The sequence below is a fragment of the Phocoena phocoena genome, chromosome 16, assembly GCF_963924675.1.
Source record: "Phocoena phocoena chromosome 16, mPhoPho1.1, whole genome shotgun sequence".
NCBI classification, from domain to species: domain Eukaryota; kingdom Metazoa; phylum Chordata; class Mammalia; order Artiodactyla; family Phocoenidae; genus Phocoena; species Phocoena phocoena.
In genome coordinates this window covers 25,844,827-25,859,531 of record NC_089234.1, presented here as the reverse complement: position 1 = coordinate 25,859,531, position 14,705 = coordinate 25,844,827, and the positions used below count along the sequence as shown (strand labels likewise).

At 48.6% G+C, this 14,705-nt stretch overlaps 1 protein-coding gene across 1 annotated transcript; it reads left to right on the top strand.

Moving 5' to 3' along the window:
- The first annotated feature begins 829 nt into the window (after positions 1 to 829).
- Positions 830 to 13,072, top strand: WBP1L (WW domain binding protein 1 like). The gene is made up of 4 exons (XM_065894808.1): positions 830 to 859; positions 2,133 to 2,235; positions 10,764 to 10,925; positions 12,336 to 13,072. Exons 1-4 carry the CDS (start codon positions 830 to 832, stop codon positions 13,070 to 13,072), a joined length of 1,032 nt encoding a protein of 343 aa, XP_065750880.1.
- The last annotated feature ends 1,633 nt before the right edge of the window (positions 13,073 to 14,705 follow it).

Genomic DNA, 14,705 nt, shown 5'->3' with positions numbered 1-14,705 from the left:
GCAACGGGAGAGGCCACAGCAGTGAGAGGCCCGCGTACAGGAAAAAAAAAAAAAAGTATTTTGAGGAACTGAGTTAAGTGATGCTGCCACAGTCTGCTGTCCCTGGGAAAGTGGAGGCAGAGCAGGGAAAAAGAGTGGGGTTCTGTTTACACTGGGCTTCCTGCCTCGGGGGATGGGAGAGCCAAGAGAAAAGCTGACACCAGTAGGTCATGAGGATGCCACTTGTTTAGATTTCAGACACGTTCCATTTCATGCCTCACAGAGGACCAGTTGGCTGCCCTGTGTTCCGAGCCTGGACCTCATCTGGTGAATTTTCTTGAGGCAGAAGTGTCCCTGGATTCTTTCATGTGTCAGAGTGTAGGCAGCGCGGCCTCTTTTAGAAACTATGTGGACAGTTTGGACTGTGCTCTTGTGAGCCAGGCCAGAAGAATGGCATTTCAGGGCCTGGTAAACTTGGGAGAAACTTTTTGATGTCCTTAGGAAAGCAGTGTTTTGCTCTGAAGTCAAGAGGGAGAGGGTGTGTTCTAGCAAAAGCAACGAACACAGATCTGCCTTCTCCACGTGCATCAGGCCTCAGAGGAGACATCCCACTGGACAGCCACCTGCTAGGTGTGCCATTTTACTTATGGCGGACACAGGAAGGCAAAGATAGGAAGAACTCTGTTTGCAATACTATTGTGAAACCCTCATTGTCAGAGTCGACAAATGCCTTTCCCATGTTTCCTTCTTCCTAAACCCCTTTATACCAGGGTGTAAGACTCTTAAAGACCAGGAAACACCTGAGGATGTGGTGGAAATACACACTGAGCCTGGGATCTGGGTTGTAGCCATGCCCTTTCTTTTGTCCTTGTGGCTTCAGGTGCCCAGCCTCTAGCCCTGTAGACAGTCACTGGAGTGCTTTGTTTGTACCCTTGGCCAAACAGACAGCGTAGTATAAAGCAAGACCCAGAGAACAGGAACCGACCCTGTGACTTGAGTTTCCACTGGCAGACGTCCGCCCGGATGTACACTGCGGGCAGGGTCAGCCTGAGTAGCAGCACATATAATACTGTGGTTTTAGTTTCTTTGCTGAGCAGGGTTTTTTCCCTTCTTAGCTCTGTGCCTCTTGAGGTTAGGGACAACTTCTTATTCATCGTTGTATCCCTCGTACCCAGCCCGGTGCTTGGCACAAAGACCGTGTCCAGTCACTGCATGTGTTACTTCTTTAGAACAAAGAAATGTTGAAAGCCAGATCTTCTAGGTCTCATCATATGCGTTGTGACCCAGAGGACATTTGAGGCTGAAGTTTAGGTCAGCCGGTGGGGTATTTCATATCTTAACTACGAAATATAAAAAAACCTTTCCACCTCCATCCCCATCCACCAGTGCTGTGAATAGAATTTGGCAAAATGCTAGATGGTTACTCAGCGGTGCCCTTTCTGTAGCTGTCCCTGACAAGGGACAGTGTGAATCCTAGATCCAGTCAAGATTATTAAGAGATCATTTGGTAAGCAAAAAAGGATCTAGCAAATTAAAATTGGACTAGGTCACCTGAGCAAGTCACCCCTTTTCTTAAGATTGAAAGAATTTTAGTAGCAAGATTTTTAGCCTTCTTTTGAATCACACTGTAATTAACCTTGGAGATATGTGTTTTGAAGGGAAGATGGACTGACTGACCAGATGCCAATCCTAGAATACGTGCTGCCTTCATTATTCTGGGAACTTTCACAGAGAAACCGGATTTATTTAAAATATACAGCCTATTACAGGAGAATCACCACCTTCTTACTGGCTGAGTTTAGGACCAGAACGTGGAGTGTTTCTGCGTAGATATAAAGAAAGCAAGGAGGAGAACTCTGCTCTTTACCAGTCGGCTTTGTGTACTGAATCCTCTTCCCCCTTTAATAAACCATATTATTTTTCTTAAATCTGCTGTTGTTGTGTGGTTCTTTCTTTCTCTCTCTCTCTCTCTCTCCCTCCCTCCCTCCCTTCCTTTCTCTCTCTCTCTCTTTCTTTTCTTTCAATAAACATTTGTACATACAAACCGTTTTGGTGGAAGGTGGGCAGGCGATCAGTAAGAGGAGGATGAGAAGAAAAGTAGTGTTTAAAAGCTATAATTTAATATGCTACAGTGTTTTTTTAATTTCTTTTAGGATAAGGAAACCTGCGTGGGTACCAACAATCAAAGCTACATCTGTGACACAGGACACTGCTGTGGACAGTCTCAGTGCTGCAACTACTACTATGAACTCTGGTGTAAGTCCTTGCCTGGGGATGTCTTGGCATCCCAGGGTCTCGGTTACTGCCTCTGCTCATTGGGAAACCATAGGCTGGTCAGCCCTTTTCTTATTCTCTTGGTGGCAGTGTTGGTGAGCAGAATCTGCTTCCACGTTCTAGAAGCGATCTCTCTGCAGAGGAGGAGAGCTCTGGTGCTCTTCGGACACCATGCGCTAAAGACCGGATAACATGGTCCTGAGCCTTCTTAAGAAGCCGTGGTTAGCAGGTCTGCTGCAGAATTTCCTGAATGGGGTTCTCTTTGACGCCCTCTCCTGGGTGTGCCGAGCAGTGACAACAACTTACATTCTCTCATGGGCCAGCCCAGGTGCCCAGGCTCGTCATCTTTGCAAAGAGAGGTTTGCAGCAGCCAAGCTGCTGTGAATGCTGGCCTGCTCTCTGTGGATGGCTGTAATGCCATTTTCTTGTAAGAAGCACCAGGGTTTCCAGAATTCCCCAGAGATCATCAAGGAGCTGCCTCTGTTTCTGAGGGTCCCTCTCAAAGGGATAATCTTTTCCTAGGTCCTTGCCGACAGAGCCCTCCTGGAGAGAAGGAGTCTATAGGTTCAGCCCCTTTTCTTCCTTCCCCAGATCACAAACTGAAGTGTCTAGAGGCTTCTCCAGTCTACCTAACCTGTTACTGTCAGCTCAGTGCCATGTGGAGACAATCCTCGTCTTGCCACTGCTTGGTGGCAGCCAGGAGTGCTTGCACCTTCCAGAGTTGCACAAGGGTGGTGACATTGCTGTGGTCTTCAGGGAGTGACCCAGGCTTGGAGAGGTCACTAGAGCCCTTTGTACTCTAATCTTCTTGGAACTCAGACGAGACACTGTAGGATGCTGGACAAAGAAGGGGAGGATGGGAGGGTCCTAAGGGCAGAGTTGCCAGGTGACCACCATGCAGTGGTTCTCATAACTGTCTGTTGCTAGAGGAAACGCTAACTGTTTCCCCAGAGAATTCTAAGCCCCCATCACTCCCTCCATTTGGAAACAAACTTTGTGCTTGCTGGTCAACCATGCCCTTACCATCACCACCATCTCTTCCCTTTTTCCCCTTCTCCTTTCTGATCTCCCCATTCCCCCCACATCAGTGATATGGTCAGAAAGCAGCTAGAAGGGCTATTGTTTGAAATGCAAAGGAAATTAGACTATTGGCTGGGAAGCCTCTCCCTCTAAATGCAAATGGATCTTGTAGCCAGTGGGAGTGGGTCCTACAAACAGGACCTCTCCTCACTCTTGTCCTTTCCTTTTGAGGATGGGCTCAGGGGTGGTTAAGGGCAGACTCCTCCCCAAAGAGAGAATAGGGTTCAAGATGTCCCCACCAGTCCTGCAAGCATTATATAAGCAGCAGCAAAGGCAGGCCTGGAGTTGTTGGTGCTATTTTAGAAGGGGTGGGGCTGAGGGACTCACTAGAGAAACACAAAGTGCCAGGCAGGTGGACAGTCTGTGTTTAAATGTTTCAAAATGCAGATAACCGCAGGGCTCAAATTCTCCCTCCCACCCCTTGTTAAAACAAAAGTTGAAGCTGGGCTGCCAAAAAGCCATAGAGCTGCAGCTTGTTTTTCTGGGGCCCGGCCCAGGCGGCATCAGTTGCGGAAAGAATGGAGTTGCTGATGGCCCCCATCTCAGATTGACAGAGCCTCCTGGGCTTTTGGCAGAGCAGACTCAGTAGCCACCAGAATTGGGTCACCAAAGCCAGGGCTGGGGGTGGGGCGGCTGGGACAGGGAGACCCAGGTGGCAGGGTGGCAGGCAGTCTGGGAACCAGGCACTTCGTCCCGAGGGCCTGAAGAAAGCCAGGGGAAGAGCTACACAGTGGCTCATCACCTCTCCAGTTGTGGTCAGCCGGGGAAAGGAGAAGGTCAGATGGAGACCAGAGTCTGGACGGGGAGGAAAGACTCACCCCTGTAAAAGTTGGCCCATGCTTTCCAAGCTCTAGGGGGACGGAGACTGTAAAAGCCAAACTTCCTCTTGTCTGTGCCCAGAAATGGCTTTTTGGTCAGAAGATGCCCAGTGAGTGTTCTGCCCCTCTCAGAATTCTTTGGTTTTCCTCCTTCTTAGGGGCCTGGCCTCGGCCTGATGTGTAGAGGAGGGAGGTTGAGCGTAGGAATGAGCCCTTTCAGTTCTCATCAGAACTGTGCTTTTTGCGCTTTGAACCCTGTTCCCTCTAATTGCCTCTGAACTTTGCCTGAAATGTGAAAGTAATGGGCTTTGCATTATTCTTTTTGTCTCTTTCCTTTGGAAGGAAAAAAAATCTCAGCCAGGAAATCCTTGGCAGGGTTTTTGTCAAAGTACCTCTTTAACCATAGTTGCCCACAGGGAAGGCCTCACGGAAAAACAAATGCCATTTCTGCCAACCCTCATACCACTACTTAGCTGAATTTTCCTGTGTGCTGAGGACTGTCTCACACACACACATACACACACAGAGCCTACTTTACACAGACACACAAGCACACACAGACCTTAAGCTTCAGCCAGCGCCCTTACTCCCGTGTCTTTTAAGACAGTCTCTTGTAACGTTAAGCCAGGGGTCATTCCTGGGTCTGCATCAGTGCGGAAGTGAGGGTCCTGTTTACCACTGCCGTGGCTGAGGCTATAAGAACCTGGCCATTGTTATTATTATCATCCCATGCATTTTCATGGCACTTGTACTTTCAGTCATCATTCAGTCATCTATTCAGCAAACTCTTACTCTAGTGGTTTCAGACTTTGGCAAGCATCTGCATTTCCTGGAGGGCTTATTAAAGCATGGATTTCTGGGCCCCAGTCCCAGAGTTTTTGATTCAATAGGTCTGAGGTGGACCTGAGAATTTGCAATTCTAACAAGTTCCTACTGGATGCTGTGGCCTCTTCTGTGTTAGAGAGTGTGGGGAGACAGAATCCTTGCCATCAAGAAGGGAGTCTCTGAGCAGAGAGAGGAGATAAGACAACGTGCCTCACTAGTAATGCAAAGTAGAGAGTGGAGTGTACGTGCAAGGACTGCGGTGTATGTGCCAGGAGAGTTTGCTTTAGCTGGACAGGATTCAGGCAGGCTGCATGGAGGAGGTGGCATTTGAGGTAGGCCTTAAAGGGTGGATGGGTTTTAAGCACATGGAGAAGGGTAGAATGACTTCCCAGGGTGAAGAATACCAAACACCATAGGTCAAGGCCTCATGGGAAAGAAGAGAGCATGCATCTCATTAACCTTTCCCTTGTGGCCATGGGGCTGGGCTGTGGGGCTCGACCAGGGGAGATGAGGGTGCTGACGTGCATAGAACTCTGCTGTGTGCCTGGCACTCATTAAGTTCTTCACACACGTCAGCTCAGCCTGCCCCAAATACAACCCTGCCAGGTACACATATCCCGTTTCTCAGGACCAGGGGCGTTAAGTAGCCAGTCAGTTGGTCGCAGCTGAGTAGTGGGGTCAGTGTGCCTCACACAAAGCTACCCCCTTCCTGAACTCTTCAGTGCCAGGCTGGAAGGGTGGTGGGCCCAGGTCGTGAAAGGTCTCGAATGTGCACGCTTGAGTACTCTGCATACAGATACTAACTCGGTAATCCTCACAATGACCAAGTAGGTAGAAACCATTATTCTCTCCATTTTACAGATGAGGGAAGTAAAGACAAAATGATCAAGGTCACAAAGCTAGGAAATGAAACTTGTCCAGTCTTTCCGATGAAGTTGCAAGTCCTCTAAAGTCTTCATTTCCCAAATTCAGTCCTTTTTCCACAGCGGCAGTATCAGGAGCTCCTGCTAAGAGCTATCAGGGGCCAGGGAGGTCACCCACCATCCTGTGGGGTAGAAGGAGAGCTAGTTGACAGTATACTTTGGCTTCCTAATGAGGAATTTCCTGCCAGTTGGGGAGTGGTGTTTTCCCAAGTTTATAGTGAGCTCTGGGGCACGTGACTCAGTGATTGTTTTTAAAAACATGTTTTCCACTTTGCTTAGCATGACAAACGCGTCCCACCATGAGGTCACAGCTTTCAAAGGTCAGTGAGGAATATAATCTGTGGGTAGGTGTGTGTTTGGGGAGGAGGGCATGCTTCTGTCTTTCTCTGTTTGGTTCTTTCAGTAGGTTTTCCTTTTTAAAACTTTCCTCCTTGTTTGTGAAATCTAGTGAAAAGATCAAAAGTTTGTACAGCTCCATAGGTACTAGTCTGGACGGTCCCCCTTTTAAAGCTGATGGGACACAGCTTTGACTAGAATAGCTGCCAATAGCATCCGTTTTGTGAGGGTCAAACCAAGAATGCCTTCTGTCTTCCCACATGAACTCCATCAAGTTGGACCAGTCCTTAGGGGCCTTTTCTGGACCTGTGCTAATGCCTCATTACCCCACTAGGCCCCTTCTGCTCCCAAGTTAGTTTTCTCCTAGTGTTGATCCACACTATCACTTTGTGATACTATATTAGAAATGCAAAACTCAGTTCGAGATTTTATATCACGTCATGTAAGTGGTACGTGGTAGGGAGAGTTTTTCTGCCCATGATACCACATGAACAGAAGCAGCTGATGGAATTTCAGTAAACATGTGAGTTTTCTGGTGCTGTTCAATATAACTGGGGTAACTCTGCCAAGGGCATGCCTTCCTCTTGTCTCATTTCTTCCCCCAGCCTCTTTCTACCCTGCCTCATTTTTCCTTAAAAAAAAAAAAAAAAGAAAAAGACCTATTTTTCTATTATATTTCTAGTTCAATAGAACTCAGGCTTTTTCTGGAATAAGGATTCTCTTAAGAATCTGATGAACATTTTAAATCCTTTCCCCCAGAAAAACCTACAAAGATACTGCATCAGTCAGGATAGGCGAGAGGTTATGCTCAGTAATAAACAAGTCCAAACTCCTAGTGGCCCTAAAATAACAGGTTTATTACTCACACTATATGTCCATCACAGGTTGGATGAGAACTTTGTTCCTACTTCTTTATCCCCTGGGGCCAGACTGACCCTGAAGTCACTATCTGGAATGTTACGGCTTGCCATGGCAGAAGGGAGACTAACAGAGGGTCTCACATCAGCAAGAAATGTTCTGGCCTCTAAGTGACGCCTGTCACTTCCAATCTCAATTTATTAGTTAGAATCTGCCCCAAAGTGTCACAATCATAAGGGCACCAGGAAGTTCAAGCCTACCCACATGCCAGGATGGGGGAGAACCAGAAATATTTGGCCAACATAAAAACCAGTGCCTGAGATTTTTCTTATTAAAAGCCTATTATAGGGCTTCCCTAGTGGTGCAGTGGTTGAGAATCCACCTGCCAATGCAGGGAACACGGGTTCGAGGCCTGGTCTGGGAAGATCCCACATGCTGCAGAGCAGCTAAGCCCAAGCGCCACAGCTACTGAGCCTGCGCTCTAGAGCCCACGAGCCACAACTACTGAGCCCATGTGCCACAGCTACTGAAGCCTGCACACCTAGAGACTGTGCCCCACACAAGAGAAGCCACCGCAATGAGAAGCCTGCGCACCCGCAGGGAAGAGTAGCCCCTGCTTGCTGCAACTAAAAAGAAAGCCCACACGCAGCAACGAAGACCCAATGCAGCAAAAAATAAATAAATAAATAACTTTATTTTTTTTTAAAGGCCGTCATAATATAGCTGAGAAGTTTTGCCTTATATCATATATATTGCAGCATTAAGGTTAAAAGTTAATTTACCTTTAGGTAAGAAACAATTGAAAAAATGACTTGGGAGGTAAAAAATTGTAGAGTTTGGTGCTGATTATCTCATGGGAGAATGTACTTTGAAAATTATAAAGTAACACCGAAGTATAAAGGATTGTGAGATGATGCTGGGTAGTATAAAAAAGTGGTTAGCCGAGAATCTTTTGACTTGACTCTAAAATACACTTGGAGCCAGGCTCTTCAGCAGAATGCATTGTGCTTATTTGTGCCGCTTCCTTTGGGTGTGACCCCACCCCGGGAGGCTGGGAGCTGAACAGCTCTTAGGGGCTGGAGGAGACGTTACAGGACCGCAGTGGGAAGCCAGTTCACTCCCAGAGCTCCTTTCTGGCCTCAAAACCGTTCCCTGAGGGCTCCTCTTACAGTGTCCAGTCTCCAGTTGGTGAGCATTGGAAGGAGAGAAGTGCAAGTTAAGTTAAGCAAATGTCAGCAGCGACTCCGGGAAGGACCACAAGGGAGACTTCTGACTTCAACTTACATTTATGAACTCTGGTTAGGAATGGGGTTTTTCTGTCTGCTGATGGGAAATGGGGAAGAGATTCTCTGCCCATTGTCCTCCACCTGCTGTCCTGTTGCTAGACCTCAGCAGAAGGTTCAGTTTAACACCGACACGTGCTGAAAACGCAAAGGTGTTACACAGTGGTGTTGCCAGCCTGCCAGGGCTGGAAGGCTGTACTGCTATCCTGCCTTACCCCATAGGGGTGGCTCTGTGGGGAGATTCAGCCCGGACACCCCTGGAGGACAAAAGGAAACACACTGGGTGTTGCTAGAGGCCACACCCTAAATGTCAGTGGGATCTTTCAGAATGTTGTGTTCTGGTACAAACAGGAAAAAAAATCAGGGGTTTATTCATTTACAAATTTGTTTGCTGGGAGAGGGAAGCCTTTTTTTTTTTTTTTTTAATGAAATTAACTCATTCTGACAAGAGATGTAGAAATACTTAACACATTCTAAACACAAATTTATAATTACAAAGCAGACAATAAAAAATATACATAACGTTTGTAATGGGAAAAACTTGAAGTTCTTCAGGAATAGAGAACAAATGAAAAATAATATAATCTATTCTCATTTAATAAAAACTCACCTTAAAATTATTCCTCAGATTTTTTTTTTTTTTTGCGGTACGCGGGCCTCTCACTGTTGCGGCCTCTCCCGTTGTGGAGCACAGGCTCCGGATGCGCAGGCTCAGCGGCCATGGCTCACAGGCCCAGCCGCTCCGCGGCATGTGGGATCTTCCCGGACCGGGGCACGAACCCGTGTCCCCTGCATTGGCAGGCGGACTCTCAACCACTGTGCCACCAGGGAAGCCCCAGATTATTTTTTTATTGAGAAAAAATATTCTTTTCTATTTCAAAGAAGTACATGTTCATCTTATCGGCAATAAGCAAAGAACAAGAGCTGGTACCAGAAAATCTGTTCTATTGTCCAGGAATAACCTCATGACTAACTTTCTGATCATCCCTCTGGACATTTATATATACTTTTTTCTTAAGCAAAAATTGGGGTCATATTTTATGCTGTTTCATAATCTTTTATTTTCATTTAATATTAGAAATATCTTTATATGTCAAATATAGTATTCTGTGAATAATTTTTTAATGATTCATATCATTTCATTGTATGAAGACATTCCCAGAGGAATTTTAAAACCTATTCAGAAATATGTTAATTTTTTTAAAGCCAGCAAAAATAAAATTAGTCACAGATATTTTTAAGTTTTAACTTACTTTGTTTCCAGTTTTATGATTTGAAAGAAGAAAAATAATTGGGAGAAGAAAATTAAAATTTCTTCTCATAATCCCACGACTTAAAATGTCACTATTTTTTCCTTCCAGTCTTTTTTACTCTATATATATATTTTAAAGCAAAATTGCTCATTCACTAAAAAAAAAAATTAGAAGCCTTTTCTGTATACATGTGAAGATTGGAGAGGGGGTCTTATACTGCAGTTTGCCAGGGTTCTCTGAGTATGATCCAAGAGAACACAGTGGGAAATGAGAAGAAACAATCTGCCTGGGGAAGAGGGCGGTAGGCTTCTCCCCTGCTCCTTTACCCCTCTCTGGAGCCCGGAGGAAGAAGGGGAGGCCGCTGATGGTCCCGAGTCTAATGCAGCTGCAGGCCAAAGCGAGGTGGGAGTGGATTGTTTGTGATGGTGGGAGATGGAATTGTACCGGATTATGGCAAGAGCAGAGGAAGTTGTTTACACTCTCCAGGGAAGAAGTGGGCCTGAGGAAATTAGAATTTTTCCACCTCTAACTTCAGTGACTCTTGTATGACGGAGGCGACATGGTAGAGAAAAAAATTTTATCAGGTAGCCCCTCCGAGGCCCCCGGCAACCACTCATCTGCTGAGATGTGGGGATTCTGAGGGGCTCTTCCCTCTTGGTGGGGAGCCTGGGAGCTGTCCTTGTGGGCCTGAGCAGGGCTGGAGTGGGGAGGTGGGCACCAAGAGAGGCTGAAGCATTTTCTCAGAGATCTCTTAAGATAGGAAGGGCACGTTGTCCTAAAAGGTAAGCATACTTAATGCCCCCCAAACCTAAAATATGGGAGGACCAGCAGTGCTGCACAGATGTCTTGGCATTCTTCCCTTCCCCCAGGAGCCCTGGAGGCGCCCCAGAGTGGGTGACCTCTTTTTCGTTCACCATTCTTACATTTCTGCCCTCTTCCACCCCACGTGTCTTTCACTCTGGTACAAACATGAAAATTGATCACAGGTTCTAAATGTAACTTCACCAGGCAAGGGCCAACAGTGCCAGCTTCGACCAGGTGCTGTGTCCATGGGCCTCCTTGTGCTGAGAGCAGCCCCTCCAGCTGGCATTCATGGTGTGCCCACTCCTCTCTGTCTCGCCTCCCTGCCCCCAGGGTTCTGGCTCGTGTGGACCATCATCATTATCCTGAGTTGCTGCTGCGTGTGCCACCACCGCCGAGCCAAGCACCGCCTTCAGGCCCAACAGCGGCAACATGAAATCAACCTGATCGCCTACCGGGAAGCCCACAATTACTCAGCGCTGCCATTTTATTTCAGTACGTACACCAAACCCCACCCTCGGGGCCCAGGACACATAGACTGTGGGCACAGGGGGTTGGCCTCCTTGTCCCGCACAGAGCAGGGTCTCACAAGTGTGGGAACAAGGGGGTGCACACCTTTAGCGCCAAGGAGCCAGTGCTGTGGATGCAGCCCCTGGCAGCCACTGGGCCGCTCCAGTCCACACCAGCTGGGTTCTGACTACATCTCTGCTCCTTTAGTTTAGGCAGATTTTTTTAGGCAGGTGGTTGTATGGTGTATGATGTGCATGCATTGAGATTTAGAGGTCAGTGGCCTGAAATCCCCCCATTTTGCTTCCTGCCATGTGATGTGCCTTAGCAGAGGCTGCTACAAAAGGGGCAGCGGTGGGGGGTAGCATTGGGACTTCCTGAGAACCAAGAAACTCAGTGACCCACTGAAGGGCACACTCACCTGACTTCCCTGGGGTTCCTTTTTTTTTTTTGCCATGCTGTGGGATCTTAGTTCCCTGATCAGGGATTGAACCCGGGCCCTTGTCAGTGAGAACGCCAAGTCCTAACCACTGGACCGCCAGGGAAGCCCCTCCCTGGGGTTCCTTACACTGATCTCTCGAGTGGTCGGTGGAGGCCCAGAAGTACAGCCTGTCCAAAGCCATTCTTCTGTGTGTTCTACAGACTAAAGTAGTCATAAATTTGGAATTCCACACCTAGAAGAGTTAAGTGCTTAGCACAGTGCCTGGCATATAGTAAGTGCTCAATAAATGCTAGCAATTACTGTTATAATTAGGTCATCTGTGCCTCAAAGCAAAAGATAACTCCCCTGGCATGTTCTTAACAAGCCTTGATGACAGGCCCCTCACCCTTTACTGGTAAGCCACCCGCTCTTGATGCGAATCAGGATGAGGTTTGGTGTGTATTTCCGGACCACCTCCTGCCACACTAGGGTGAGAGGCAACACAGTTTTCCAGCCTCCCAGAAAAAGGCTCTCTTCATGATACATATCTGGAAAGGCTTAACTTAGGGTCCCTGACCCTGAGGCCTATGGGATGCAGATGGAGGACACAGTCTGAGCTAGAAACATGAGACTTGCGTGCATGTGGAAAACAGGTCCCTTCCAGACAGAACTCTCTTGGCCATTCACCACATTTGCTGAACCCTCTGCCTTAACGCCAGACAAGCAGAAGTCCTTGCCTGTGAAGCAGCTTTAGGGGCTCTCAGATTTCCAGAAGCTACAATCTGTCACTCCCAATCTGCCCCCCTTTCTCTGCAAAGTCGTTCACAGCCCTGTGCCCCGCCTGCACCTGAGAGCTGTAGCTGTCCCTCGGTGGGTATGCTGGGGGTGGGATGAGACATATGCTTAGTGTGAGCCTGCAGTCTGTCCTAGAACAATTGCCAGTGCAGTAATTTCTCCTCCCTACCTCCCCATTTTAGGGTTTTTGCCAAACTATTTACTACCTCCTTATGAGGAAGTGGTGAACCGACCTCCAACTCCTCCCCCACCATACAGTGCCTTCCAGCTCCAGCAGCAGCTGCCTGCACAGTGTGGCCCTACAGGCGGCAGCCCCCCGGGCGCCGACCCCACCAGGGGCTCCCAGGGGGCTCAGAGCAGCCCCTTGTCCGGGCCCAGCAGAAGCAGCACGCGACCCCCGAGCATCGCTGACCCTGAGCCCTCCGACGTGCCAGCAGACCCAGCAGCCACCAAAGCCCCCGGGATGGAGCCCAGCGGCTCTGTGGCTGGCCTGGGGGAGGTGGACCCTGGGGCCTTCCTGGACAAGGATTCCGAATGTAAGGAGGAGCTGCTGAAAGAGTACAGCTCCGAGCAGGGCGGCGCCCTCCCTGACAGCAAAGACAAGACGCCCGGCAGACGTCGCCGCTTCACAGGTGACTCGGGCATTGAGGTGTGTGTGTGCAACCGGGGCCACCATGATGACGACCTCAAAGAGTTCAACGCGCTCATCGACGATGCTCTGGACGGGCCCCTGGACTTCTGCGACAGCTGCCACGTGCGGCCCCCTGGCGACGAGGAGGAAGGGCTCTGCCAGCCCTCCGAGGAGCAGGCCCGGGAGCCTGGGCACCCTCACCTGCCGCGGCTGCCTGCCTGCCTGCTGCTGAACACCATCAACGAGCAGGACTCCCCAAACTCCCAGAGCAGCAGCTCCCCAAGCTAGAGCAGGCCCTGCCTGCGCCCGAGAACTTGGCGACGCAACCAGGGTAGGGGAGAACCATGAGAGAAGCATTAAGTGACTGTGTTCCTTTTTTTTTCCCCTCTGCTCCTGCGTTTTCCTGCATCTCCAGGTACAGTTTGGGGTGTGGGTGCCTCGCCTCCCATAGATACAGTGTCACGGAGGGCTGAGAAGTTGTCCTGTGACTCATTCCTCATACCCCACCCCGTCCCCCTTTACCTCTTTTCAAGTCACGTGTCACTACCTGCTTGGGTCAGAGAGATGTGCGTTTCGGAAGCCCCCAAGGAGGGGATGAGACTGTGCCCTGAGGTGACTCTTGGTGATGGAGTGGATTCATGTTCTGGTGTGAGTTGATGAGAACCTTGCTGCTTCTCAGTCTGAGACAGGTGGCAGGTCTCAGCCCTGGATGAAGCCCCAGTGGTCCAGGGATTGTCGCCCCTCGCTGCCAGTGTCTCCGGAGCCGGAATTGGGCTCCTCCTGTGGGAAGATGAGAGCTGACCAGCGGTTGCGTGGCGGGTTGGTAAAGGGCTTGTGCTCTCAAATTCCAGGTGACCAGATCGAGGTGGCACGATGCATCCTGGAGGGGCCCCTTCCCAGCAGGTCCTGGCTGGCCGCAGACTGGTTCAAGTGTGGAAGATTATACCTGCCTTCTCTTTGGTTTTTTTCTTTAAAAAAAAACAACAACAACAGAAGTGAGCTGAAAATAAGAACTTGACCAGTGGGCAGGCAAGAAATCTGTTTTGGAAAAGGAAAATTTGTGGCTTTTTCCCAACTTGGCCTTCAAAGAGTCCTGGCTGCAGTTGAGCCAGAAGGAGATGTTTTGTGTGCAGGCTTGGGTGGGGGCCATCTCTGGAACTTCTGCGGGTGAGCAGAAGGCCCTGCGCTGTGGCAGTGGATAGAGGTGCAGCTTTCCGCATCTCTGCCCTTTTGATCTGTGCCCACAGGTGATCAGTACCCTCCCCCATCCCAAGTACACGTCTGCCAGCCTTCACGTCTCACTGTTCTCTATGAACAAATGAGGAGGCTGTGGGACCTGAGAAAGGGCGGTCCCACAGCCTGACTCTCACACAGTATTTTCTCTTGATTCTGAGTAAGTTGTTTTGTTTATTTGTTTGTTTTTTCAAACTGACCATTTGGAAAAAATGCCTTGGTTATCTGTGGTTTTCGTGCCCTTTCCCTGCTCCGCCCCGCCTTGAGTGGGGTAACTAATTTTTGTAGCCTATGTCAAGTGTCTAAGTGGCCCAGGTAGGAGGGCGAAGGCAGCCATCCTGAAGGACCACAGGATCCTTATTATTGTAGTTTGGCTTCAAAAACCAGTTGAGCTTTGATAGGAATAATCTGAATGGAGAAAGCAAACTGCTGAAACTAACATTCCCTGTCCAGCCCTGTTCATATGAAGAGTTTGGTTCTTCCCCCACTCTTGAATGATGACATTCAGACTAGGCATTGATGTTATGGTAAGAAAGGAAGGTATATATATATGTATATATATGAATACACACATATATATGTGTATGTGTGTATATATGTATATATATACACACACACACACACACAAAATAGACAAACGCAAGGCTGTGAGGTGAATGAGTGTCTGAGTTTGGAGTCCACGAAACCA